The following is a 26,227-nucleotide window of genomic DNA, read 5'->3' as shown; positions in this document are numbered from 1 at the left end:
ACATACTGACATATTAATTCTTTGAAAAGAAATTTAGAACTCATATCTAACAATCCCTCCCCTTGTATTTCCTTACAGCTTTCTTTTCATACTTTTTTTTTTTTTTTTAACATGTCTTGGCTTAGTTGCTTTGCTTGATTTTCTAAAAGAAGAAGCTTCTCTGGATGAGGTGGAGGATAGTTAAGGGGGGTTTTAGTAAGTGGACAGGCAACAAATTTCTAACAATAATAATAATGATTTGAATCTGAACACCTTTAAGGCAGGAATGAGTTCACCTATTGCCACAGTCCTCAGCCTTCCCAGTCCCACACCAGGAGGATTTGTTCATTTATTTATTTAATTTGTTTTTGAGACAGAGTCTTGCTCTGTCACCCAGGCTGGAGTGAAGTGGTATGATCTTGTCTCACTGCAACCTCCACCCCCCAGGTTCAAGCAGTTCTCCTGCCTCAGCCTCCCAAGTAGCTGGGATTATAGGCGCGTGCCACTACGCCCAGCTAAGTTTTGTATTTTTAGCAGAGACAGCGTTTTGCCACGTTGGCCAGGGTGGTCTCAAACTCCTGACCTCAGGTGATCCACCTGCCTTGGCCTCCCAGAGTGCTGGGATTACAGGCGTGAGCCACCGCGCCCGGCAGGTTCGTTCATTTATGTGACCTGCTGGCTGCAGGTGTCAGATTTTTAACCTTTGAGGCTCCTGCAGTGCCACCTTTGGGGACCCCAGTTTGAAGCAGCAGATGAGAGTCCTGCCAGCCCTGGCTCAGCCCCCGTAGAGGCGCTCCACCATAGGGCACACCACACAGTTCTTCACAGGGAGGGACTTGTGTGCTTAGCATCTGGCACTGCCCATAAACGCCAACTATGGCCTCTAGTTATTGTGACAACTGCACATTTCTATATGCTCCCTATCACCCTTGGCTGAGAGCTACCCAATCCTTTGGTCCTGGGTAAGTGACTTCCACCCTCGCCAGTCTTTTCTTGGCATAAAAACACAGAGACATGGAAGCCAATGGCATGTGCTATTTATTAGAATAGTATCCACAGATGGGGAGGAAAACAGAGGCTGTGCCAGGATGGGTGGTCAGCAGGTAGGTGTGAGCAGGACAGCAAGCATGGAGGGTAAGAAACGGGCTACAAGTCCCTTCCGTATTCTTGGCCTCCCCAGCCAGGGGGACCCTGGGGAAGCATCAACTACTCTTTAGTAAAATATACTCTGAGAGAGCGATGGTGGGAGAAAGCCAGCCATCAGAAGCCGGGTTGGGGAAAAAAGAGAAAGCCTCTGAGCTGGGGGAGTGGGCACGGAGGTCCCACTGCTGCAGTAAACACGGCACCTGGGACCCAGGCACTGCCACCTGGAGCCCATTTCATCAGCAGAGACCGGAGAGCTGAGGGCTACAAGAAGCACCCCACCCTCCTGGGCTAGAACCTTGCTGCTGCTGCTGCTGGTAGAGATGACCAGGCTCCTACAGCGCCTCTATCCCCACATGGTCATCTGCAGCCACTGTGGAGACAGGAAGCAGATCCCAGGGTGGGAAGAGACGGGGGCAGGATGCTGGCCCAGGGACATCAGAGCTGGGTGGGGGTGGGGTTGAGGGGCAGGCAGGTGCAATCCTGCAGATTCCTTCCCACCCTTCTCCAAGTACCTGTTCCAGGTTCAAGCAAATATGGCCAGTATTCTTGGGGTCCATGGTTAGAAAGAATGCTGCGTTACAGAGGAAGCGGGGGAGAGGGGCTGAGTGCTAAGTCAGTGTTCCGAAAGAACCACTCCCAACTAGGTAGGAAGGGGCGACACCAGGTGTTCCTGGCTGTTCCCCACATAAATCCCCTAGCCAAGTGGGGAATTAATGATAGCAACTCACATAGCCTCACCAGAAGCCAGGCCCAGTTCTGATTGCCTTCCATAGACTAACTGGTTTAACCTGCACCTCAGTCCTTTGAGGGCAGTACTATTATTATCCACATTCTAAAGAGGAGGGAATGGAGGCACAGAAAGTTTAAGTGACTTGCTCAAGTCACCTCTGCCAGCAAGTGGCGGAGCTGGGCTTTGAACCCATTTCATGTGTGCCTTGTAAGGGGGAGGGGATCTGGAGCAGCACCCATCAGCGTGGGTGTTTGGGAAAGGGCCCGCGGCCCCTGGCCCAGGCTGGGGAGTGGGTAGATGCCTAACTCACTGAACATGGTCTTTAGCCTCAGGAAACAGCTGATGAAGCTGTCAAAGTCTATGATCAGGTCATCATCTGCATACCTGGCCACCAGGACCTGCATTACCTTGTTGTTCAGCTTGATGCCTGAGAGAGAGAGAGAGAAGTGGGGAGGGGAAAAGTCTGGGCCTCTGGACACTGCCATCCTCTTCCCTGCCCCAAGGCCCACTCCTGACCCTTGGCCACCTGCTTTCTCAATAGCCAGGCGCATCTCATAGGAGTTCAAGGTGCCTGAATGGTCCTGGTCACACTCTCTGAAGATGTCCTGAAGAGACAGACAGATATGGTAGGGCCACGTGCATGGCATGGTGGTTGAAATAATGAAATACTGAGGCCTGGCGTGGTGGCTCATGCCTGTAATCCCAGCACTTTGAAAGGCCGAGGCAGGCGGATCATCTGAGGTCAGGAGTTTGAGACCAGCCTGGCCAACATGACGAAACCCCGTCTCTAATAAAAATACAAAAATTAGCTGGGTGTGGTGGTGCATGCCTGTAATCCCAGCTAGTCAGGAGGCTGAGGCAGGAGGCGGAGGTTACAGTAAGCAGAGATCGCACCACTGCACTCCAGCCTGGGCGACAGAGTGAGATTCCGTCTCAAAAAAAAAAAAGAAAGAAATACTTTAGGACAGTTGGCTCACAGCAGTGGCCTAAGACCCCATGCCCCCCTCCAACCCTGGCCCACTCCTGATATTCCTATCATCTGGTGACCTAAGGGTTAATTCCAAGCATGGGTTGTCGGGGGGCACTGGTGCCCTGCCCAGCGCTCTTTGTGTGCATCCTTCATGACTAGATGATACCTGAGCTATACTTGTTATAAAATATTTTGACTGGGTAATATGCCACACACACACACACACACACAGACCCTTTTCGTGTGTGTGTGGTGTGGTTGTGTCTGTATGTGAGTGTATGTGTGTGTGTGAGTGTGGTGTGGTTGGGTGTGTGTGTGTGTGTGGTTAGGGCTTGGGTTCTAGCTTCCCCTCATTAGTTCCATCTCTCCTAAGACCCTCTTTTCCTCACCCCTGGAGGCTGCCCCTTTAGTGCCTCTTACCATCCATTTCTTGAGTTTTTTCCACAGGATCTTGAACTCTAGAAGCCCCAGCTTGCCAGAGCCATCTTTCTGGAAGGTGGTCAAGGACATCAGAGAAGGGAGTGAAGAAGGCATCCCAGGGGATAGGGAAGCAGCGGGGGTTCCTGAGGGGACACACAAGCCCTGGGGTTCCGGTACTGTAGCAGCCAGAAGAACTGGCATCTTCTGCTACCCCAGAGCCTAATCCCCATCAGGGAGGAGGATGTGGCTGGCCCAGGGTGGCCATCTCTGGGCCAGGCTTGTGGGCAGGGGACAGGGCCAAGAGAGCACTGGACAGGAGGATACATCCATGAGGTTGATCATGCAGCGGCAAGCATCCAGGCCAAAGCCCTTGGTCTTGAAGCTTTTGACTGTGAGGAAGGGAAGGGGTAGAAAGGAGAGACAGGGTAAATGAGGTATCGTGGGGGCACTGGGAGTGATCAAGAGGGGCACAAAATATGGGGGAGGGGTCGTGTGCAGCAGGAGCGGAAGACTCACATTTGATGGCTATCCTGTTGAGCAGCCTCTGGAGCTCATACACCCCTATCTCCTTGCCCTAGGAAGGGGAACTGTGAACCCCACTCGGGCCCCTCCAGCCCCTCATCCCCCTCCCGTCAGCCCTCCGCCCATGGCCTGCTCACCTCTCCTGCCACTATCTTAAACAAATGTAGGAAGTCCTGGTCCATGTCATCCTCAGAGACCTTTTCCTGGGGGCCGGGGAGCAGGAAAGGGACCTGGTCAGAAAACTTCTTTCACAGGCCCAGGAGCTTCCTTCCAACCCCCAGCCCTACAGTCTCCCCTCACCTCTTGGAGTTGCTCAGCATAGTTGACTTCATCCAATTCCCTGGGCAAAATGATTGAAAGCTCAAGAGTTACCAGGGGGAGGGAGGTGGGGGTTTCAGTGGGGTGCTCTGGGGGTCATGTCACATCTTTGAAGCAATATAGGGCAGCTCCATGGAATATGGGTTCTAGTTCTAGTTCTGGTTCTGCCACTAACTGGGACTTCACCTTCTCATGCCTCAGTTTCCCTGACTGTAAAATAGGGACAAAGTGAGGGAGGACCCGACAGCAGCTCCCTGAGCTTGATATCCTGCAGCTCTTGGGTGGCGGGCCTTGGAGCAGTGAGCTGCAGCCCCTTACCATGACTCGCTGTGCTTCTCGGTGAAGACCCGAAGCAGGAAGTCAGCATCTCTGTGTGGCTCAAAGGTGGAGGGAATAATGATATATTCCCCCGGAGGCAGCCGGAGTTGGCTGCTCACCTCCCGTGAGTTGGCAAAGATCTCTGAGAAGCCGTGGTCCTGATACTTCGTGAAGAATTCCTTCTTCAAGTGGACATCCTGAATGTTCTGAAACTATATGCATCCTGGAAGTGGGTACAGGACTGGCATGGGAGGTTAGGGAGGGAGGGTCCCCCAGGGTGAACAGCCTGGCCAGGCAGGGTTGGAGGTAGGTGCCACCACCAACTGACCTGGCCTGGACACCATCTAAGTGGCCTGCAACTCCAACAGGGTCTCTTCCTTTCCCGACCCCTACCAGCCCTGAAGAGGGCTGGAATCCTAACCCAGTGACCCCCAGAGCCTCTCGCCAAATTCCACCCTTTGCCAATCCACTTGCAGCCAGGGGTGGAGTGGGTATGTGTCCAGGAACAAGCCCCACATCTTTATCTTCTGTACCTCTTTTGGGACCTGGGAAGGGAAGAAAGAGGAGAGTCAGATCTCTAGGGTGGTGAAGGGCCTCAGGCCTTCAGAAGCCAAGTGGGATGTGTATAGTGTGTGTCTGTGTGTGTGTGTGTTGTTGGAGGGGTATTAAGGGCACTGGGATACTGGTGGTGGAGTGGGGCACGGGCTCTGACAGTTCAAAGGTCCTGGCATTAACAATCCCTCTGCTGCAGAGGTGGGAGGATTGCTTGAGCTGGAGGTCAAGGCTGCAGTGAGTCACGATCATGTCACTGCCCTCCAGCCTGGGCAATAGAGTGAGACCCTGTCTCAAAAAAAAAAAAATTCCTTCAGCTTTGGATAGGAAAGTACAGTTTATGCAAGGTAGATTTTTATCATTCCAGGTTAAGGGAAGGAAACAGAATCCCAAAGATGTGAGGTGATTTGTCCAACCTCAGATGGCTGAAAAGTGAAAGGGTTAGGATAAAAATCTAGGACAGTGTTTTGCTTTTCCGTGGAACACTCATATCCTGCAGGAAGTGAATAGAAGATTACTAAAATTGAGGATCGAGGACAAATAAGTTTGTAAAAATGTGAGTTAAACCAAGTTAAACAGGTTGCTCTATTGCAGAGGTGGCTTATCAGCACCTCAGTGTGCTTGTGTGCACCGGAGAGCTCAGGCTGCAGTAGTCTTTCCTGAGCTTTTTTAACCTTGAAGATATCTTTGAGACAGGGTCTCACTCTGTGCCCAGGCTGAAGAGCAGTGGTGTGATCATGGCTTGCCGCAGCTTCGACCTCCTGAGCTCAAGTGATCCTCTCACCTCAGCTTCTCGAGTAGCTGGGACCACAGGTGTGTGCCACCATGCCTGGCTAAATTTTTTTTTTTTTTTTTTTTTATCGAGACAGGGTCTTGCTGTGTTGCCCAGGCTGGTGTTAAATTCTCTGGGCATCCTCCAAGTGATCCTCCCACCTTGGCCTCTCAAAGTGCTGGGATAACAGGCATGAGCCACCTCCCCCAGCAAAAATGTTATCCTGAGGCACCAGTCTGTTAGCCTGGTGGACTAATGGCCCTAAGAGTAGGGCAAGGCTTGTGTCTGTTTTGCTCACTATTGAACCCCTGGAGACTGGACAGGGGCCTGGCACACAGTAGATGCTCCATAAATACTTGCTTATATAAGGGAATGCAAGTGAATGAACAACATTCTTTTGGAGAATGTGGAGAATTTTGCAAAGCATGGTTTGGCTTGGGAAATGCTTATCAGGGCTTTCTCTTGGCTCCTGGAGTGAGTACTGCTGGTGGGGCAGACAAGGGGGATGGATTGTCAGGCGGGGCGTGTGGAAAAGTCTCAGAGCGCCTGGGAATCAGGACACAGGCTTGGCCTCTGACCCTTGGATGTGTGAGCTTGGGCAAGTGACTTCATGTCTCTGGCCCGCAGGCTCCTTCCGCTTCCTTAAAGGCATTAGTAGTTAGTATTCCTAAGACCTTTGGAACAATGCCTGGCACAAAGGATAAAATCTGTGAAGAGAAAACTGCCGGCTCTGGCTTGAAAAGCACAAAGCACCATTCAAGAGTCAGGGCTCAGCCTGGGCAACATAGTGAGACCCTATCTTACAAAAAATTAAAAAAACTAGCAGGACAATCGCCTGTAGTCCTAGCTAGTCAGGAGGCTGAGGTGGAAGGATTGCTTGAGCCTGGGAGGTCAGGGCTGCTGTGAGCCGTAATCACGCCACTGCATTCCAACCTGGGCAACAGATTGAGATCCTGTCTTTAAAAAAAAAATCAGGGCTGTGAAGCCTGTTGGAGCCTGTCCCTCTCCCAGGCAGGAAGTGGCCCTGGGGAGAAAGGAGTGAGGCCAGGCAGCCGGGTGTGGTGGCTCACACCTGTAATTCCAACACTTTGGGAGGCCGAGACAGGCAGATTACCTGAGGTCATGAGTTCCAGACCAGCCTAGCCAACATGGTGAAACCCTGTCTCTACTAAAAATACAAAAATTAGCTGGGCATGGTGGTGCATGTCTGTAATCCAGCTACTGGGAAGGCTGAGGCACGAGAATCACTTGAACTGGGGAGGCGGAGGTTGCAGTGAATGGAGATTGTGCCACTGCACTCCAACCTGGGCAACAGAGTGAGACTCTGTCTCGAAAAAAAAAAAAGAAAGAAAGAAAGGAGTGAGGTCAGGTGAGGGAGAGTGAGTGGCCGGGGAGACCAGCCAGGCACCCACCGAGTAGAGGACAAAGCCAATGGTCTGCAGCTGGGCTCCCTGCTGCCGTGCATGCCGCCAGTTCTTCTGCATTAGGGCCACCAGGCAGGTGCAGACCACAACATTGCCCTCTGCGTCATCCTCTGGGTCATCCCCCTCAGGAAGAGAGATCTTAAACTGGGGGTTGGTCCAGAACGTGCCTGTGGCGGAAGTGGGTCAGCATGGTTATACGGGGGCTTCCCTTGGCCACGCCCTTCCCAGGGTGGACCGAGCTTCCCCAGCCACACTGGAGCTGTCTCCTCCACAGGGGCTGTGAAATCTGACTAACCCTTGACCTCATGGACCCTGACTCCGGTGACTCATGCCCCAGGTCTGGTTTCATGGTGAGCCGTGGCCCATCCTTCACTCCCTGCACACCCCCTCCCCTCTCACCCCCTCACCCACCAGGGTGGTTCCTGCAGCCCCCTGCGGAGCTGCCTCTGCGCCAGCTGCCCTCGTAGAAGGTGGTGTGCCAGTAGCTCTTGTAGTCCCCAGAGAGTGTATCAGGCGTGAGGTTGCAGATCTCCAGGAGCGTGAAGTTGTTCAGGAAATCTTGGTAGGACATCCTGTGGTGGGGTGGGGGTGGAGCCCGTCAGCAGCACACTTGCATCCTCAGTTCCCTCTCCCTGAACCACCCCCCACAACCACCCCAAGCCTCCCCATCCAAGGCACAGAGAGGAGCGGAGCAGGGAGATGAAGGACCAGGGCCTGGGGTGGTGGTAAGAAGCCCACCCCAAGCCACACTGACCAGAACTCCCCGTCCTCCGTCTTGTGCAGCAGCTGCATCTGGATGTCTGAGGCCACCTCTTCCCACTCCCTGGCACTGGAGCAGAGATGGGCGGTGGAAGGAGAGGGGCAGAGGTCACGTGGCACCTCTTTCCTCTCCAGGGGACTGCCTCTTCCCTGAATGTCTGCCTGCTGGGGTGCGGAGCTAGATGGAGAATCTAGAGGGAGGAGCTTTGCCCTGTTGTACAGGTTGTTCTCCTAGATGGGACACCAGTCGGTCCACCTGGCACCGCCTGCTGTATCCTCCGACCACCCCTCACCTGGGTTGGGGACACCTACCTGTCACTCCAAGCTCCATTCCACTCAATCCGGCCCCAGGGATTCCGGATCCGAATCAGTGTTTCCATTTTGCCTCTGTAGTGGACCTGGGTGGGCGGGGGTGGTTAAAGGTCAGAGTTATGGGGTCAGGGAGACGTTCTCCTCCTTCTCAGGGTCCTCGGGGTAGGGCGCATTTCTCAGGACTCACATCCTGAAGGCCAGTCACAGAGTAAGCGTGCCCTCTCACCAGCATCTTGTCAGTCATGGATTCCAGTTCACTATCACTGGTGACCTACAGAACAGAGAGGGAGGGAGAGCATGGAGGGCATGGAGGGCATGGAGGACCTGGACTGGGCACCCAAAGGAAGGGGCGAGCTCTCCAGGTTAATTTTTTTAAACTAAACTTTTAAATTATTATCATTATTTTGAAATAATTGCAGATTCACATGCAATTGTAACAAATAATACAGAGAAATCCCATGTATCCCATACTCAGGTTCCCCCAGTGGTAACATCTGGCAAAACTACAGGGAAATATCAAAACTAGACCGTTTTAAAAATTGTTATTATTATTATTTATTATTATTTGAGACAGAGCTTCGCTCTTGTTGCTCTTGGAGTGCAGTGGTGAGATCTCGGCTCACTGCAACCTCTGCCTCGCAGGTTCAAGTGATTCTCCTGCCTCAGACTCCCAAGTAGCTGGGATTACAGGCGCCCGCCACCACGCCTGGCTAATTTTTTGTATTTTTAGTATAGATGGGGTTTTACCATGTTGGCCAGGCTGGTCTTGAACTCCTGACCTCAGGTGATCCGCCCACCTCGGCCTCCCAAAGTGCTGGGATTACAAGCATGAGCCACCGCACCCGGCTTTATTATTATTTTTGAGACAGGGTCTCGCTGTGTCACCCAGGCTGGAGTGCAGTGGTGTGATCTCGGTTCACTGCAGCCTCAACCTCCCAGGTTCAAACGAGCCTCTCACCTCAGCCTCCTGAGTAGCTGGGACTACAGGCTCTTGCCACCATGCCCAGCTAATTTTTGTATTTTTAGTAGAGATTGGGTCTTGCCATGTTGCCCAGGCTTGTCTCAAACTTCTGAGCTCAAGCAATCTGTCCACCTCAGCCTCCCAAAGTGCTGGGATTGCAGGTGTGAGGCACCGTGCCCAGCCCAGAATGCTGATATGGATGCAATCTGTAAACCTTATACAGATTTCCCCAGTTTTACAAGAGCTCACTTTTGTGTGCTTTTGTATGCAATTCCATTATGTGTAGTTTCATGTAGCCACCACCACTGTCAAGATATAGAACATTTCTATCACCACAAGCATCCCTTGAGTCGCCCTTTTATAACCAAACCCATCTCTTCTCATGACTCCCCCTCCCTAAACCCTGGCAACCACTCATCTGTTCTTAATTTGTATTATTTTGTCATTTCAAGAATGTCATTTAAGGCCAGGCACAGTGGCTCACACCCGCAATCCCAGCACTTTGGGAGGCCAAGGCAGGCGGATCACCTGAGGTCAGGAGTTCAAGACCAGTCTGGCCAACATGGTGAAACCCCGTCTCTACTAAAAATACAAAACTTAGCCATGCATGGCAGCAGGTGCCTGCAATCCCAGCTACTCAGGAGGGTGAGGGAGGAAAATCTCTTGAACCCAGGAGGTGGATGTTGCAGTGAAACGAGATCGCATCACTGCACTCCAGCCTGGGTGACAGAGTGAGACTCTGTCTCAAAAAAAAAAAAAAGAATATCGTGAATCATGCAGTGTGTAACCACCTTTGGAGGGGATTGTCTTTTTTTTTTTCTTTTTTCTCAGCTAATTAATTTCTTTTTTTTTTTTTGGTAGAGATGAGGTCTCACTATATTTCTTAGGCTGGTCTTGAACACCTGGGTTCAAGCAATTCTCCCACCTCAGCCTCCCAAAGTGTTGGAATTACAGGCATGAGCCACTGCACCTGGCTAGGGTTGGCTTTTTTCATTCAGCATAATTCCCCTGAGATCTGTCCTAGTTTCTCTGAGTATCAATAGTTTGTTCTTTTTTATTGCTAAGTAGTATTCCACGGTGTGTAATAAACAGTTTGTTTAACCATTTACTCATTGAAGGACATCTAGGTTGTTTCCTGTTTCGGGGCTATAATGAATAAAGTTGCTGTAAACATTTGTGTACAAACATTTTTGGAGACATGTCTTCATTTCTCTGGGATAAATGCCAAGAATGCAGGGTCATATGTAGCACCCTGGGTTCATGTATTTTGTCGAGCAAATGTTGGTTGGGTGCCTATTGCATGCTGGGCTCCTTCCTAAGTTCCAGGGTCCAGCAGTGAATGAGACAAAGAAGGTCACTGCCCTCATGGAATGTGAGTACTATCTGGAGAAGATGGGCTATGAGTGAAAACATAGATAAGCAAGATAATTTCAGGTCACAATAAATGTTGGGGAGAAAGTAAAAACCAGATAGAAAGTAAACAGGGCTGGCCGGGCACCGTGGCTCATGCCTGTAATCCCAGCACTATGGGAGGCCGAGGTGGGTGGATCAGTTGAGGTCAGGAGTTCGAGACCAGCCTGGCCAACATGACAAAACCCCTTCTCTACTAAAAATACAAAAAACTACGCAGGCATGGTGGCACACGGCTGTAATCCCAGCTCCTTGGGAGGCTGAGGCAGGAGAATCACTTGAATCCAGGAGGTGGAGGTTGCAGTGAGCCGAGATCTTGCCACTGCACTCCAGCCTGGGAGACAGAATGAGACCCTGTCTCAAAAAAAAACAAAACAAAACAAAAAACAAAAAGAAAGTAAATAGGGTGGGGATGGCGACTTTAGACGGGGAGGTAGGGAAGGCTAGTCTGGGGAAAGGGCAGTTGAACTGAATGAGAAGGTGCTGGCCATGCAAATACTGGGGGAAGAGCCTTTTGGGTGACAGCAACAGCAGGTGCAAAGGCCCTGAGGTGAGACCATGCTTTGCTTACTTCAATGGAGCAACCCATGAGGGAGGATCGCTCCACGGCCTTCCTAAGGAGCCTGAGCAGGTTCTGAGGGGGCCTCTGGAGTTGGAAGCTCTGGGCCACGCCTCCTGTGAAGTCCTCAAGGCCCTCCATGGTACTGCCCCCTGACAATGCTTCATAGGACCCACTCAGCCTGTGGGCACAGAGAAGGCACTGTTGGGCTCTAGGATGGAGGTGAGGGGAGGGAGGGATGTCCTGCTACCCCCTCCCCTCCCCCTGATTCCAGCTGTCCAGACAGAGGCAAGGCAAGCCCCCTTCCTCAGCTCCCAGCACTCACTTGGCATACGCCTTCTCCAGCAGGGCACTCCAGAACTCACTGCGTTCGGTTGAGTGCACAAACACCAGCTTGTCATTCTTTGTGGGCAGCCGGTCATCTACCACCACGTTCACCCACTGTCCAAACTGCCAAATCTGTGGGTAGCAAACACACACCCCTTGCGTGGGAACCCTATCATCAGGCGCCTCCTAGTGGCCAGACCTGATGACACGCCAGTGTCAGAGGCTCCACTCTCCAGAATCACTGAATAGAGAGGGAAAGGCAACCCAAAGCCTGAGCCCGGCCCCGCCTCCTCTCCAGCTTCTGCCACGGTCTCCAGAGGGGAATTTGTCCACACGTTGCTAAGTCAAAGGGGCAGATTACAAAAATTATGTGACAGAGACTACCAGTGTCACACACACCCACACACACAGTGGAGAGGAAGAGAAGGAGAAGGGAGAAAGAGCCACAAATTGCTAACAACTATTTTCTTTGGGGACTTAAAAAATTAGCTTACATGATTTCTTTGGTGGGCAGATAGTTCTCTGATAATTAGCCCAAAACCCACCCTAATAAATGCTATTTTTCAAAAGGAAAGAAGGTAAACTTCAAAGCATATATGATTCTTCCCCCGCCCCCCACAAAGCCACAGTGGCTCTCACACTGTCCTTCACCTGAAAATGGAAGATGCCAGCATAGTTTTTCTTGAAGCTCTGTCCTCTGGGCACCACGCGGTATAGCAGTTTGGGGCAGGTGGTAAGGGAGCCGATGGCAGCCAGCAGCCAGCAGTCCCCTGGAAAGACAGGCAGGGCTTTGCCACCCCTGAGCAACCCCATATGTGTGGGTGGGCCTCAGAATCCAAGGCCTAGGGGAGCAGGAACTTGACCCTGTACCCCATTCTCACCCCCCCCGGCAGAGAGGCACCCTCCCTCAGCCCTCCCACTAAAGAGTGTTCAGGAAGGAGGTAAACAGGGAGAAACTGAAGGCAGAGAGACTCTAGTAAGGTGAGTTTCTGTACATTTTCTTTTTTGAGTCAGTGTCTTGCTGTGTCACCCAGGCTGGAGTGCAATAGCATGATCTCAGCTCACCGCAACCTCTGCCTCCTGGGTTCGAGCGATTCTCCCGTCTCAGCCTCCTGAGTAGCTGGGACCACAGGGGCCCGCCACCCCACCTGGCTAATTTTTGCATATTTAGTAGAGATGGGGTTTCACCATGTTGGCCACGCTGGTCTTAAACTCCTGGCCTCAAGAGATCTGCCAGCCTTGGCCTCCCAAAGTGTTGGGATTACAGGTGTGAGCCACAGTGCCTGGCTGTACCTTTTCTGTTATGTGAGAGCCACATGCTTTTGTTTTTCTTGAGTTTGGAAAAGAGGTACTTTTGGCCTCAGGCTCTAGGAACCTATTTTTTTTTTAAAGTAAATTTTTATATATAAGCAGAGACAGAGTCTCACTATGCTGCCTAGGCTGGTCTTGAACTCCTGAGCTCAAGCAATCCTCCTGCCTTGGCCTCCCAAGGTGCCAGGATTACAGGTATGAGCCACTGCACCTGACCAGTAACCTGCTTTCTTTGAGACAGAGCCAATACTCTCCACATTCTTCCAACAGATCCAGTCACCTTCCTGCACCCTGTGAGTAGACTGGTGTGGCTACGAAGTTCCCAAGAGGTCTCTCCCTCATGTCACCCACATTATATTGGGGACCCAGGGCTCAGTATGTGCCCCAGCAGGGTCCCTGGAGCTAGGCATTGAAGTGGGTATGAGGCAGTGTCCCTGGCCTGAAGTTCGGCTAAAGGGAATCCTATGGGAGATGAGCACTACAGACCTCCATTGCCACCTGTCTCCTGGGCATCTCAGCCCTTGCTGGGTGGGGTCCAGGGGCAGGGTGCTGGGCATCCTACGCCAGGCTGAGGTTGAGGGAGCAGAAAGTTTCTATGATTACCAATGGCCTCTTGGCTGCCTGGAGAGAGGAATATCAAGGGCGCTCCAATCCCCCTCACTGTTAGAGTGCCTCGGAGAAGTGAATTCCCTCCTCCAGCCCATTGTCCCTCCAGCCTACTGAGCCACAGCAGCCACAGCAGCGGCCCTGGGATCTAAGGTCTCCTTGGCCTCTGCTCTGCCCACACCTTGCCCTTTTTTCTGCCCCAAGGGGACAGAATTCGGTCTCAGAGAAAGCCCACCCTGGCTTTATCCCTAAAGAGGCAGCGAGGGATCTGGAAGAAACCCTTGAACGGGACCAGACTTAGGGAGAAAGATCTACCCTGGGGCTTTCTATGGGAGCCCTGTGAGAGTGGGCTGAGTAGACCCCGTTGCCCTCCTATTTGATACCCCAGATTGATCAGGTTCTAGCACCTGTAGTGGTTTCCACAAATTCTTTGACCATCCTCCCTTCCAAAGGTAGAGCCTAATTCCTCTCCTCCTGAGTGTGGACCAGATTCAGTGCTTGCTTCTAACAAATAGAATATGGTGGAAGTGATGATGTGCAACTCCTGAGACTAGGTCAGAAAAGGCATTATGGCTTCCTCCTTGTCCTCTCTCTTAGATAACTCGCTTTGGAAGAGCAAGCTACCACGTTGCGTGGACACTCAAGCAGCCCCATGGAGAAGCCTATGTGGTGAGGAACTGGGGCCTCCTGCCAACAGCCAGCAAGGACCTGAGAGCTCCTTCCATGTAAGTGCACCCTCCTAGGAGCAGACCCTCCAGCCCCAGGCGAGCCTTCAGATGATCACAGGTTGCAGACGTCTTGACTGTAACCTCCTGATAAACCCTGAACTAGACCCATCCAGTGATTCTGCTTCTGAATTTCTGACCCACAGAAACCGTGAGATAAGAAATTTTTTTTTTAAGTTGCTAAGTCCTAGGTAATTTATTATGTAATCAAATATAACTAATATTCCCCCCGCAAGACCCAGGCTGCAGCAGGCAGGGTCTGGCATCCAGACTTGGGAGGGGCAGGAAGAATGCACGGTGTTCTCACTGTCATCTCCTCAGAAGAGGAGGGACAGGGGAACAGAAGCAGGCTGTCTGACCTCAGGGCTCCCTGTTTCCAAGCTTCAAAAGACACCCTGGCACCCCTCCCCCAATCCTCTTGCCCAAGTGGAGACCAGCTTCCTGTGCCCCACTCACCGAGGATCCCCTGGCAGATGTCTGTTGGAGAAATCCCATCCATGATGAATAGAGGGTTGCTTATGATATCCTGCAGTGAAGGAATAAAGGTTTCAGGGGGCCCAGGACACCCCCTCCCCACCTTTCTCCCACTTTTGCTGGGGAATGATGCCCACCTTGAAGTTCCAGGGGAACAGATATGAGGGGCAGGGAGAGGGTACAGGACCAACTTGGCATAGCTGCAGCTTGTGATAGCAGAGGTTGGTGGGTGATTTCCTTAGGGTTACCTAGGAGGTTTGGCTTAAGCATATTCAGAACTGTCCCCAGCTCTGATGAAGGTGGGGCCTAGTGCCAGGGTCAGAATGGGGTAGTGGGGGGTTGAAGATTCTAAAAGTGATAGAGGGATCACTACAAGCTCCCTTCCATCCATGAGTCCATGCCTCCCTTCCAGTGCCCACCTTGGGCCGCTGCCAGGAGATGTTCTGCACATTTTTGGAGTTGGGGCCCAGGTCCTTGAAGCCCAGTGAGCTGGGTTCAGCAGGGAATAAGGGGTCCTCGAAGAGCTCCCCCTTTCTTAGACAGGCTGCTCGCAGCTCCTCAAAGCTCTGGTTACCAAAGTTCTGGGCGTTGTCGTGCTGGCCCACGCCCTTGGCCTTGAGCCGGCTGTGGTTTATGTGAGCCACCATTCCCGTATCAGTAAAAGTGGGCTCTGCTTAAGAAAAGAAAAGACAAATAACGCAATTAAAAAATGTAATAAGCTGGGCACAGTGGTTCACTCCTGTAATCTCAGCACTTTGGGAGGCTGAGGTGGGAGGATCTCTTCAGCCCAGGAGTTTGAGACCAGCCTGGGCAACATGGTGAGATCTCATCTCGACAAAAAAATTTTTTTTAATTAGCTGGGCATGGTGACGTGTGCCTGTAGTCCCAGCTACTCAGGAGGCTGAAATGGGAGGATCACCTGAGCCCTGGAGTTCGAGGCTGTGGCAGTTTGAGGCTGCAATGAGATGTGATGGCACATCAATCTGGGTGACAGAGCAAGACCTTGTCTCTAAAAAAAATAAATAAACAGGCTGGGTGTGGTGGCTCACACCTGTAATCCCAGCACTTTGGGAGGCCAAGGTGGGTGGATCACCTGAGGTCAGGAGTTCGAGACCAGCCTGCCCAACATGGCGAAACCCTGTCCCTACTAAAAATACAAAAAATTAGCCGGGTGTGGGGGCAAGATGCCTGTAATCCAGCTACTTGGGAGGCTGAGGCAGGAGAATCGCTTGAACCCAGGAGGCAGAGGTGCAGAGCTGAGATCATGCCACTGCACTCCAGCCTGGCCAACAAGAGCGAAACTCTGTCTCAAAAATAAATAAAAATAAATAAATAAATATCTTTTTTAAATGAAAGAAGACAGTCACAAAGAACCCCATATTGGCCTGGTGCAGTGGCTCATGCCTGTAATCCCAGCACTTTGGGAGAACAAGGTGGGTGGATCACGAGGTCAGGAGTTCGAGACCAGCCTGGCCAACATGGTGAAACCCCGTCTCTACTAAAAATACAAAAATTAGCTGGGCGTGGTGGCGGGCGCCTGTAATCCCAGCTATTCTGGAGGCTGAGGCAGGAGAATTGCTTGAACACAGGAGGCAGAGGTTGCAGTGAGCTGAGATGGTGCCACCGAACTCTAGCATGGGCGACAGAGTGAGGCTCCATCTGAAAAAAGAAAAAAAGAGAAAGAACCCCGTATTGCGTGATTCTATTTATATAAAATGTCTATAGAGAGAGACAGAACGTAGATTAGGGGTTGCCTGTTGCTTAAGGAGATAGGAGATTAGAAGTTGTTGGCTAAAGGGTATGGGGTTTCTTTGGGAGGATAATGAAAACAATCTAAAACTGGTTGTGGTGTTGGATGCATAACTGCGAATATACTAAAAGCCACGGAATTATACACTCTGTTTTTTGGGTTTTTTTCCATTTTTTTTTAAGAGGCAGAGTCTTGCCATGTTGGCTGGTCTTGTACTCCCACCACACCCAGCTGGAATTGTACTTTGGAATTATCCTTTGGTTTTTTTTTTTTTCGAAACAGAGTCTCACTCTGTTGCCCTGGCTGGAGTACAGTGGCTTGATCATGGCTTACTGCAGCCTTGACCTCCTGGGCTCAAATTATCTTCTCATCTCAGCCTCCTGAGTAGCTGGGACCACAGGTGTGTGCCACCACGCCTGTCTGATTTTTTAACTTCTAATTTTTGTAGAGACAGGATCTCACTATCTTGCCCAGACCGGTCTTGGACTTCTGGGTTCAAGCAGTCCTCCAGTCTTGGCCTCCCAAAGTGCTGGGATTACTGGCATGAGCCACTGCACCCAGCCAAATGGTACGCTTTAAATGGGTGAACTGTAGGGTATTTGAATTGTCTCTAAATAAAGCTGTTTTTCTTTTTTAATGGCCTCCAGACCATCTAAACAGATGCTGCTATTTTTTTTTTTTGAGATGGAGTCTCACTCTGTTGCTCAGCCTGGAGTGCAGAGGCACGATCTCGGCTCACTGCAACCTCTGCCTCCCAGGTTCAAGTGATTCTCCTGCCTCAGCCTCCCGAGTAGCTGGGATTACAGGTGCCCACTGCTACATCTGGCTAATTTTGTATTTTTAGTAGAGATAGGGTTTCACCATGTTAGCCAGGCTGGTCTCGAACTCCCGAACTCAGGTGATCCACCTGCCTCAGCCTCCCAAAGTGCTGGGATTACAGTCATGAGCCACCATGCCCGGCCTAGATGCTGCTCTTTTAAGGAGAGTGGAAATAATGGAGTGTAGAGAGCAGAGGGCAGAGGGAAGGGCTGCTGGTGTTGGGCTGGGTCAGGTAATGGCTGAGCGGGTGGCACTGGGCGAGTGTCAGGGTAAGAGTCGAGTCAGGCTGACTGATGGATCCCGGGCCTGCCAGGCGGCTTGGGACTCTGGACATCCTGCCCACACCTCCGCCCCCAGGGGGACTGCAAATTGCCAACATCCCTTCCTGAGGGTAGCCTCCCCTCCCCCCGCCACCATCCCCACACAACACGACTGACTTCCCCCACTAGCAGGCCCAGGGGAAGAGAAGAGAGTGAAGGAAGAGGAAGAAAAAGGGAGGCCACAGAGCCACGACGAGTCTGCAGTCCTACCCGCACATGAACCCCGAGGCTTATCCTCCTGTGATCCATCCAGGCTCTCTGCTGACTCCAGAAGACTCGGCCCTAGAATAAGAAAGAGAGTGGGAGGAGGGGAGGAAGGCTGTGGTCTAAAGTTAAACAGAGCCCAGCTGGGGCTGGGGTGTAGGAAGATTTTAGAATGAGGAAAAGAAGTGGGTTGGGGCGCAGCTACAGGGAGGGCAGCAGGGTTCTGGGGTTGTTTAGAGGTGAGACCCTGATTGAGCCCACAGAAGGGTGAGTCCCCCAGAAGCAAGAGCAGGAGGTCTCAGTTATTCCTCCTCCCCTGAGTGACAGAATCAGGAGACTAGTTATAACAGCAGAGCTGACAGCACTGAGCACCTTCTCTGTGCCAGGCACGCCAGCCCTACAAGGGGGTACCTGCAATACCCTGATTACTGGAAAAGGGAGCAGAGGCCCAGAGGCTAAGCAGCTTGCCCGAGGTCACAGAGTGAGGGTTGGGCACGGGGTGAAGTCCGTACTGCAGACCCTGGACCAAGCTAGCAACCTTCACTCTATGCTGAGCCTCCTGAAGGGAAGTGTTTCTCCTCAGCCTGAAGGCTGGCAGAACCCGCCCCATCTCTGTTAACAAAGGCATCGACAGACGATTTGTTGCTGAACTTATCCCCCTTCCTCTTGCCACTGCCCCAAGCAAACCCCTTCTCCTGTTCCACACGAGTACCTCCTTGGGATTTCCTCAGGTCCTATAATGACCCCCTGTTCTCCTGGTCCCCCAAGATCCCAACACACCGCATCCCACATCAAAACAGTCATGGAGTCCTTCATAAGAGCATCCCCTCCTAGGACCCTAATTTCTCATTGCTGCCATCACTGTCCGAGGCCAGGGCCTTCAGACAACCCCCAGACCTCAAATGGCCTCTTGTCTCCTGAAGACCCTCTCCAATTCATCACATATGCTCCCCCTACCACACACCACACCAACTCCCTTTGAGTGAGGTTTTGAACCCTTTACTGCTTCCGGAAACTTTCAGGACATCGCTTTGCCAGCAGGATAAGGCCAGCCCCCAGAGCCCCCTCCAGCCCTGGGCCCACTACTCCCAGTACAGACCCATCCCTTTGACCCCTCTTGAGTGTTCCAGACTTGGGGAGACCCTGTCTGTCCAAGCAGCTCTCCTGAGCTCTGTGCCCCAGGAGAGACAGTCCCTCCAGCAGCCTCCTCAACCTCATCCTCCCCTTCCCTCCACCTAGCCAGAGAGCTGGGGATCTTCCCAGACCCTGTCACTATGTCCCTTGCATTGTCTACTGCACCCTCTTAGCATCTCTCCTGTCCTCCTCCACACAGCCCGCGATAGGGGCTGCCCCTGTGCAGAGCCATATCCAGTGCAGTAAGCAAGGACTGGAAGCCAAGCATCCCCTCACAGGGAGGCCTCCCAAAACATCACTTTATCTCCCCATGCCTTGGCTTCTCCACCTGTGAGATGGGTGATATTCTAAAGTGTTTGCATTTGTTTCTGACACAAAACTCACTCAATAAATTAACCTTAAATAGCAAAAATCTAGGCCAGAAGAATGATTCCCTAACTGGCCCCTTTCTTCTAACATCCTCCTCCCCCGCTAGTTCTCCACAGTGTTAGCTGAGATTTTGAAAATGCAAACCTGGGGCAGCATGGTGGCTCACCTCTGTAATCTCAGCACTTTTGGAGGCTGAGGCAGGTGGATCACTTAAGGCTAGGAGTTCAAGACCAGCCTGGCCAACATGGTGAAACCTCGTGTCTACTAAAAATACAAAAATTAGCCGGGTGTGGTGGTGCACACCTGTGGTCCCAGCTACTCCTGTGGCTGAGGCAGGAGGTGGCTTGAACCTGGGAGGTGGAGGTTGCAGTGAGTTGAGAGAGCGCCACTGCACCCCAGCCTGGGTGGCAGAGTAAGACGGTGTCTCAAAAATAAATAAATAAATAAATAAAACATAACATAAAATAAAATGCAAACCTGATTATACATACTGCTCCCCCTCCCCAATACTTTAGATGTCTCTCCCTTGTTAGCATGACAAACCCAAACCAGGCTTCCACCTGCCATCTGGCCCCACCCCTTTCTGCACAGGTTACCCTCATTCCTCTTCCCATCCTTGTGCCTCTGCCTGCAATCATTCCTGATCCCATGCTCACACTGGGTCCACTGGGAAAAAGTCCTGTTCAGCCTCCCAGTGCCTGCTTGATGCTGCCTCCTCTGTGAAGCCTCCCCTGTGGTGTCCGCGCAGAACTTGGGCTGCACTAGCATCCTACACTTTTGTTAGGACACCCATCACTACCTGCCTTCCCTGAGTTGACCTGTCTGCCTCCTCTGTGAGGCTGTGAGCTCTCAAGAGGAGAGGGTGAGGCCACCTTGTATACTACTGAGTTTCAAAATGCTGGCTCAATAATGCTTGCAATGAATGAACAGATGCCTTGCTTGGTATTGTGGTTAATTGTTCATAGATGTTTTCTCTCTTCCACCCCTCCCCTACTCCCTATCCTGCAGCAACCCCAATATACTATATATTTTGTTTATTGTTTACCTCCCTCATGAGTGAAAGCCTGTGAGGGCAGGGATTTTTGTCTGTTTTGTTTGCTGCTGTATTCCTGCTGCTGTATTGAGTACATAGTAAGTGTTCAAATAGATACACTTTTTTGAGACAGAGTCTCACCCTGTTCCCCAGGCTGCAGTGCAGTGGCACAGTTATGGCTCACTGCAACCTCAAACTCCTGAGCTCAAGCAATCCTCCCCCCTCAGCCTCACGAGACCAGCAAGGGGAACATGGTGAGACCCCTGTGTCTACAAAATAAAAATTAAAAAAAATTAACTGGGCATGGTAGCATGTGCCTGTGGTCCCAGCTCCTTGGGAGGCTGAGGTGGGAGGATCACTTCAGGCTGGGAATTGGAAGCTGCAGTGAACCATAATCCTTCCACTGCACTCTAGCCTGGGTGACAAAGCGAGACCCCCCATCTCAAAAACAAACAAACAAAAAATAATAAGCTTGAGGAGACTCAGGATCCTGAATTTTGCTTCTCCATAGAGCCTGTAACTTGTGATGAGAAGATATTAGGAATCCTGCCTCAGTTATGAGTAGTGAGCACTTATATAGCATTTCTAAAAATAATAATAGCTAGCAGCATTTGAGGGCTCATGACAATAGAGCCTTCGGCTTGTGATGAGAAGATATTAGGAATCCTGCCTCAGTTATAAGTAGTGAGCCCTTATATAGCATTTCTAAAAATAATAATAGTTAGCAGCGTTTGAGGGCTCACTACATGCCTGGCACTATTCTAAACACCCGATGTGCATTAGCTGATTGAATCATCCCAACAACCCCACTGGTTAGGCTTACTCTTATAACTTCCCTGCTATAGACAGAGAAACTGAGGCAGAGAGAGGCTGAAATTCCTCAGACTCAGTGGGCATTAGAGTCAGGGCAGGCTGCTCTATGCTCTCAGCCATCAGGCTCGCTGCCTTGCTGGGAGGTCGCCATGGTGAGGAGCCATGGCTGTGCTGGAGAGGGATAAGTGAGTCAACTGGCCTCGGTGTGGCCCCTTTGTCCACTGTACTGCAACTTGTGTGTGGTCTTTGTGAAGTCACTTCCCCTGTGTGGAGCAGCTGACAGGGGGTGTTGAGGATGGATAAAGGTGTTGGAAAAGGGGTGGCTTGTCCCTTTTTAGCAGAGCTAATGCCCTAGGCTGCACTGGAGCCAGAGAATTAGCTGTGTGACCTTGGGCAAGTTGTTTGACCTCCCCGAGCCTTGGTTTCCTCACCTGTGTATAGAGGCTGCTGCATTCTACCTGCGAGGGTGTTTCAGGATTGAAGAATGCAACGTGTGAAAAAGACTGGAGTTTAGCAGGTGCTCAGAAAATGTTACTCACCTTCTCCCCACTGACCTAGTTTGTCAACTGGTATTTGTTGAGCTCCTTCTAGGATCACATGGCCCATGCTCTGTGTCACATATGTGTCCCTCCATCATAGGATTTAATGATACTAGTGATATTACTCCAATATTGGAGTCATGTGTGTGCTTGTCTGTCTTTGCCACTGGTTTGAGCTCCTGAGAGCAAACCCTAACTCGTGTTAGGCATGTTTTATGGAGAATTTATTCTGGGCTGGTACTGAGGGGTCAAAGTGAATGCACCCCCAACATGGAGCGTGGAAAAGACCCTCCCATGTGATTCCTCCCCCAGGTTCAGCTCCATGGGCCGCAAAGACAGGAGAAAGTGCCATGAAAAGGGGCCACCAGGTTGATGGGATCATCAGGGAGGTTCTGTGGGGGAATGACTATCCCCCTTTCCCTATTCTAAGCACATCCCATTCCCCTGAGGGTGGGGTGCACTTTGACGTCCTGGTTCTGGAAGCATCAGGGCTGGGAAGCAGGGAAGAGGGTGGGTAGAGCCAGAGTCTGGGAGTTCTCCTCGCTCTTTTCTCCCTCCATTTTCCTCAAACCCTGTCTCTTCTAACCCAAGCCCTCTGGGATTATCTTAGAAATGGTAATGGAAGCTCCCTCACCCCCTCGGGCTATGATTACAGGTGTGTGTGTGTGTGTGTGTGTGTGTGTGTGTGTATGTGTGTCTTTATTCAAACAGACTGTGAGGGGGGCTGCGGGGGCGGGGTTAAACAATGGAGCCCCTTTCAGATGAAGAGGGTTCCGAGGGAAGGGTGGAAAGCAGTCCTGAGAGGGGAGAGCTGAACACTTCTGTTTCAGCCCCTGATCCCTATCTGTGAAGCTGGCAGATCAGGATAACTATTCCCATCTGACCTGGGTGGAAGCCAGGGCCTCCACAGACAGATTGAGTCAGAAGTTCTCAACCCGGGGTGATTACGGCCCCCAGGGAACAGGTGGCAATGTCTAGAGGCAGTGGTGGTTGTCATAACTGGGGCAGGTCTCAGGGGAGCTACTGGCATCTAGTAAGTAGAGGCCAGGGATGCTGCTGGGCGCCCCTCAGTGTAGAGAAAAGTCTCCACAATAAAGAATTTTCCAGTTCAAAATGTCAAGAGAGCTGGGGTTGACAAACCTGGGTTGAGCGAATCATCTAAGGTCATTCACACGATAAGGCAAACCACTCCATGCCCTTCCACCGTGCAGTCACTCCAGGCAGCCTCTACCCTGGCTGCTCCGAGGACTGAGGGTGTTGAGCTCTCCTGGGGGCCTGGAAGGACCAGGGAAGATGCTGTTGTTTGAGAAGACTGAAAGAACATCAGAGGGCAGGCCAAGGCAATTCAGGTTCCATCTTAACTCCCTTGTCTCATTTCCCCAGAGCCCTCTGTCCCCTAGTCACCACCCAGCCCAACAAGCCATTTCTCACTGTCTGGCCCCCAAACCCTGCTTCGAAGCTGCATACCCAGTCCCCAGGGTGTGAGGTCATTACTCAGCTCTGACTTGCAGGAAGGACTGACACATCTATCCACACCACCACAGTTGTCATGGAAAATGTCTTTAAGTTGGGCACTGTGGCTCACGCCTGTAATCCCAGCACTTTGAGAGGCTGAGGTGGGCGGATCACCTGAAGTCAGGAGTTCAAGACCCGCCTGGCCAACATGGTGAAACCCCGTCTCTACTAAGAACACAAAAATGAGTTGAGTATGGTAGCACATGCCTGTAGTCCCAGCTATTCAGGAGGCTGAGGCAGGAGAATCGCTTGAACCCGGGAGGTGGAGGTTGCAGTGAGCCAAGGTTGGGCCACTGCACTCCAGCCTGGGCAATAGAGTGAGACTCCATCTCAAAACAAACAAACAAACAAAAACACCAAAAAAAAAAAAAAACGCAAAAGAAAATATCCCCTTAGAGAGGGCAAAAGATCCAAGCTGTCACATGGGCTAGGAGCGTGAGTAGGCTGAGACAGACAGACCAAGGCTGCCTGTGGGAAGCACAGACAGATGGCCAGAGCAACACAGTAGCTCCCCTTATCCCTAGGGGTACCTTCCAACACCCCCAGTGGACACCTGAAACTGTGGGTGGTACCAAACCCTGTATATATCAATACTATGTCTTTCCTTTATGTACATACCTATGATAAAGTTTAGCTTATAAATTAGGCACAGTAAGCAGTTAACCATAACAAGTAATAAAATATAACAAATACAACAATACAATAACGGTAATGTGAATGTGGTCTCTCTGTCTCAAAATATCCTGATGTTTTCAGACTGCAGTTGACAGCGGGTAACTGAAACTGCGTGGAAAGCAGGGGCTGCTGCATGTTAAAAGGCATGAATGGACAGGAAGCTTTCTGCTGCAGCTGCACATCCTGTCTCCTCCATCAGACTGAGAACCTATAGATCTTTTTTTTTGTTTTTTTGTTTTTTTTTGTTTGTTTGTTTTTTGGGTTTTTTTTTTTTGAGGCGGAGTCTCACTCTGTCGCCCAGGCTGGAGTGCAGTGGAGCGATCTTGGCTCACTGCAAGCTCCACCTTCTGGGTTCACGCTATTCTCCTGCCTCAGCCTCCCGAGTAGCTGGCACTACAGGCGCCCGCCACCATGCCTGGCTTATTTTTTGTATTTTTAGTAGACACAGGGTTTCACCGCGTTAGCCAAGATGGTCTCGATCTCCTGACTTCGTGATCTGCCCGCCACGGCCTCCCAAAAGTGCTGGGATTACAGGCGTGAGCCACTGCGCCCGGCCAGATCGTTTTTAACTAAATCTGTTTTATTTTATTGACAAAAAAAAGCATATATCTGTTGTATACGACATGGTGTTTTGAAATATGTATTCACTGTGGAATGGCTCAGTTGAGCTAATTAATATCTGCATTACTGCACATACTTGTTATTTGTTTGTGGTGAGAACACTTAAAATCTACTGTCAGTGATTTTCTTTTTTTTTTGAGATGGAGTCTCGCTGTGTCGCCCAGGCTTGGGGTGCGGTGGCACGATCTCGGTTCACTGCAACCTCCACTTGCTGGGTTCAAGAGATTCTCCTGCCTCAGCCTCCCGAATAGCTGGGATTACAGGCGCCTGCCACCACGCATGGCTAATTTTTGTATTTTAGTAGAGACATGGTTTCACTATGTTGGCCAGGCTGGTCTCGAACTCCTGACCTCAGATGATCCACCTGCCTTGGCCTCCCAGAGTGCTAGGATTACAGGCGTGAACCACTGTGCCTGGCCTCTCTCAGTGATTTTCTAAATGCATTGTTATTAGGGGACTATAGATTTAAGGACAGTTTGATTTCCGGCACTGGGAAAAAAACTAAGATGTTGTGTCAGGGAACTTTAAAAAAAAATAAATACTAATAAGTAATAATAATAAATAAATAAATTATATTTTGAGATGAGGTCTTGCTATGCTGACCAGGCTGGTCTTGAACTCCTGGGCTCAGGGCACTTCTGAAGAACAAGGACTGGGTTTGGGGTCACCAGCTAGGCCTAAACTTCCTAGGGTCAGGTAAACAGGGAGGGCCTGAGAAGCTGGGAGGCTGGGTCTAGGGGCCCATGGTCTCACGGTGCCCCAGGCTGAGGGTGAGGTACAGGGCTGACCTTCTGCTGGCCAAGGCTGGCTGCCCTCTGTGCACCCCAGCCCCACAGGAACAACTCAGTTCTGCCCAGCCCTCCCCTTCCCCCCAGCCCACTCTCCCCCGTCTCCTGGAGTCTGGTCCCAGGCTTGCCTCAGGTAGTCCTGCCCCTGCCACCCTGAGGAGCTCATCTTCCTGGGCTGAGGGACCTGCTTTTCCAGGCTTAGGAGAGGTTCTCTCTGTTCCCTAAAGTTCTCTTCTCTACGTGGGCTTTTTCACACAAACCCTTTTCCCCAGCAGCCATGACAGTGGGATGGCCGGCCCCTCTCCTCTCCCCAACTCCAACTGTCAGTGGAGAGGAGAAAGAGTTCCTGCCCGGCCTACCACCCAGTCTGACCACCAGTGGCCTATCCTTCCCCAAACAGTCTGAGAATGAGGCCCAGGTCCTGTCCTTAGGGAGCATCCAGTGTGATGGAAGAGTCACTGTCTGTACCCTCAAGGGGAACCCAGTCTGATGCGGGACACAGCTCCTCCCCTGGGGGGAGGCTCTAGCCTGCAGGAGGTACAGGAGTGGGGCAAGGCCCCATGAGTGCCTACCTGGGGAGTACAGCATGCTGGTGGCTAGCTCGGTGCTTGACAGTTGAAGGTTCTGGTGGGAGGGGGAGAAGAGACCCTCCCCCCAGAACTCTCTCATTGCAGTGGGATTCCTAGGTCAGCAGCCCGTTTAACAGCTGCCTTCCCTTTTCTCCTTCTCAGTAACCCAGCCCCTTACCCAGCTGAGGGCTACCCGCTTTAGGGACAGATGACCCAGCACCCCTGCCTTGCACAGCCTCCACCAGCCTGGCTGTCCTCACTGTATCACGGTCATCCCATCAGGGTAGGTCCCAATCCCTTTTTTTCAGCCCAAGGTTTCCGGGAAGGGGTTGTCCCTGACACACCAACCTGACCTTTACATCCAGAAAGGCTTCTCATTCCCAAAACCCCCTTTCTCACTGACCTGGCATTTTTCCTGTGTTGCTGTCTTCACATGGCACCCTCCTCTGTGTCTCTTCTTCTTATAAGGACACCAGTCATATG

At 51.4% G+C, this 26,227-nt stretch overlaps 1 protein-coding gene across 9 annotated transcripts; it reads right to left on the bottom strand.

The window, feature by feature from the left end:
• Window positions 1-999: 999 nt before the first annotated feature.
• Window positions 1,000-25,922, bottom strand: CAPN11 (calpain 11). 9 transcript variants are annotated; one of them, XR_010157463.1, is made up of 23 exons: window positions 25,748-25,922; window positions 17,695-17,766; window positions 15,015-15,268; window positions 14,578-14,647; window positions 12,131-12,249; window positions 11,478-11,611; window positions 11,165-11,333; window positions 8,410-8,493; window positions 8,223-8,308; window positions 7,906-7,980; window positions 7,563-7,723; window positions 7,140-7,318; window positions 4,937-4,948; window positions 4,404-4,615; window positions 4,068-4,107; window positions 3,905-3,970; window positions 3,762-3,819; window positions 3,570-3,634; window positions 3,246-3,314; window positions 2,382-2,460; window positions 1,854-2,282; window positions 1,638-1,696; window positions 1,000-1,495 (listed from the first exon to the last, which is right to left on the bottom strand). XR_010157463.1 is itself a non-coding variant. In XM_063811932.1 (23 exons), exons 1-22 carry the CDS (start codon window positions 25,842-25,844, stop codon window positions 1,685-1,687), a joined length of 2,166 nt encoding a protein of 721 aa, XP_063668002.1. In that variant the 5' UTR covers window positions 25,845-25,922; the 3' UTR covers window positions 1,000-1,495; window positions 1,638-1,684.
• Window positions 25,923-26,227: the final 305 nt, after the last annotated feature.

The sequence above is a fragment of the Pan troglodytes genome, chromosome 5 (genome assembly GCF_028858775.2).
Source record: "Pan troglodytes isolate AG18354 chromosome 5, NHGRI_mPanTro3-v2.0_pri, whole genome shotgun sequence".
NCBI classification, from domain to species: domain Eukaryota; kingdom Metazoa; phylum Chordata; class Mammalia; order Primates; family Hominidae; genus Pan; species Pan troglodytes.
This window is presented reverse-complemented; position numbering and strand designations above follow the sequence as displayed.

What these genes read in the sequence shown, in the direction of transcription:
- CAPN11 (XM_063811929.1), bottom strand. Translation starts at nt 25,844, where the DNA reads ATGAGAGAGTTCTGGGGGGAGGGTCTCTTCTCCCCCTCCCACCAGAAC. An exon ending in GAGAAGCACAGCGAGTCATG is followed by an intron (nt 4,108 to 4,403) that starts GTAAGGGGCTGC and finishes CATTTTGCCCAG; the next exon opens with GGAATTGGATGAAGTCAACT. An exon ending in ATGCTGAGCAACTCCAAGAG is followed by an intron (nt 3,971 to 4,067) that starts GTGAGGGGAGAC and finishes CCCGGCCCCCAG; the next exon opens with GAAAAGGTCTCTGAGGATGA.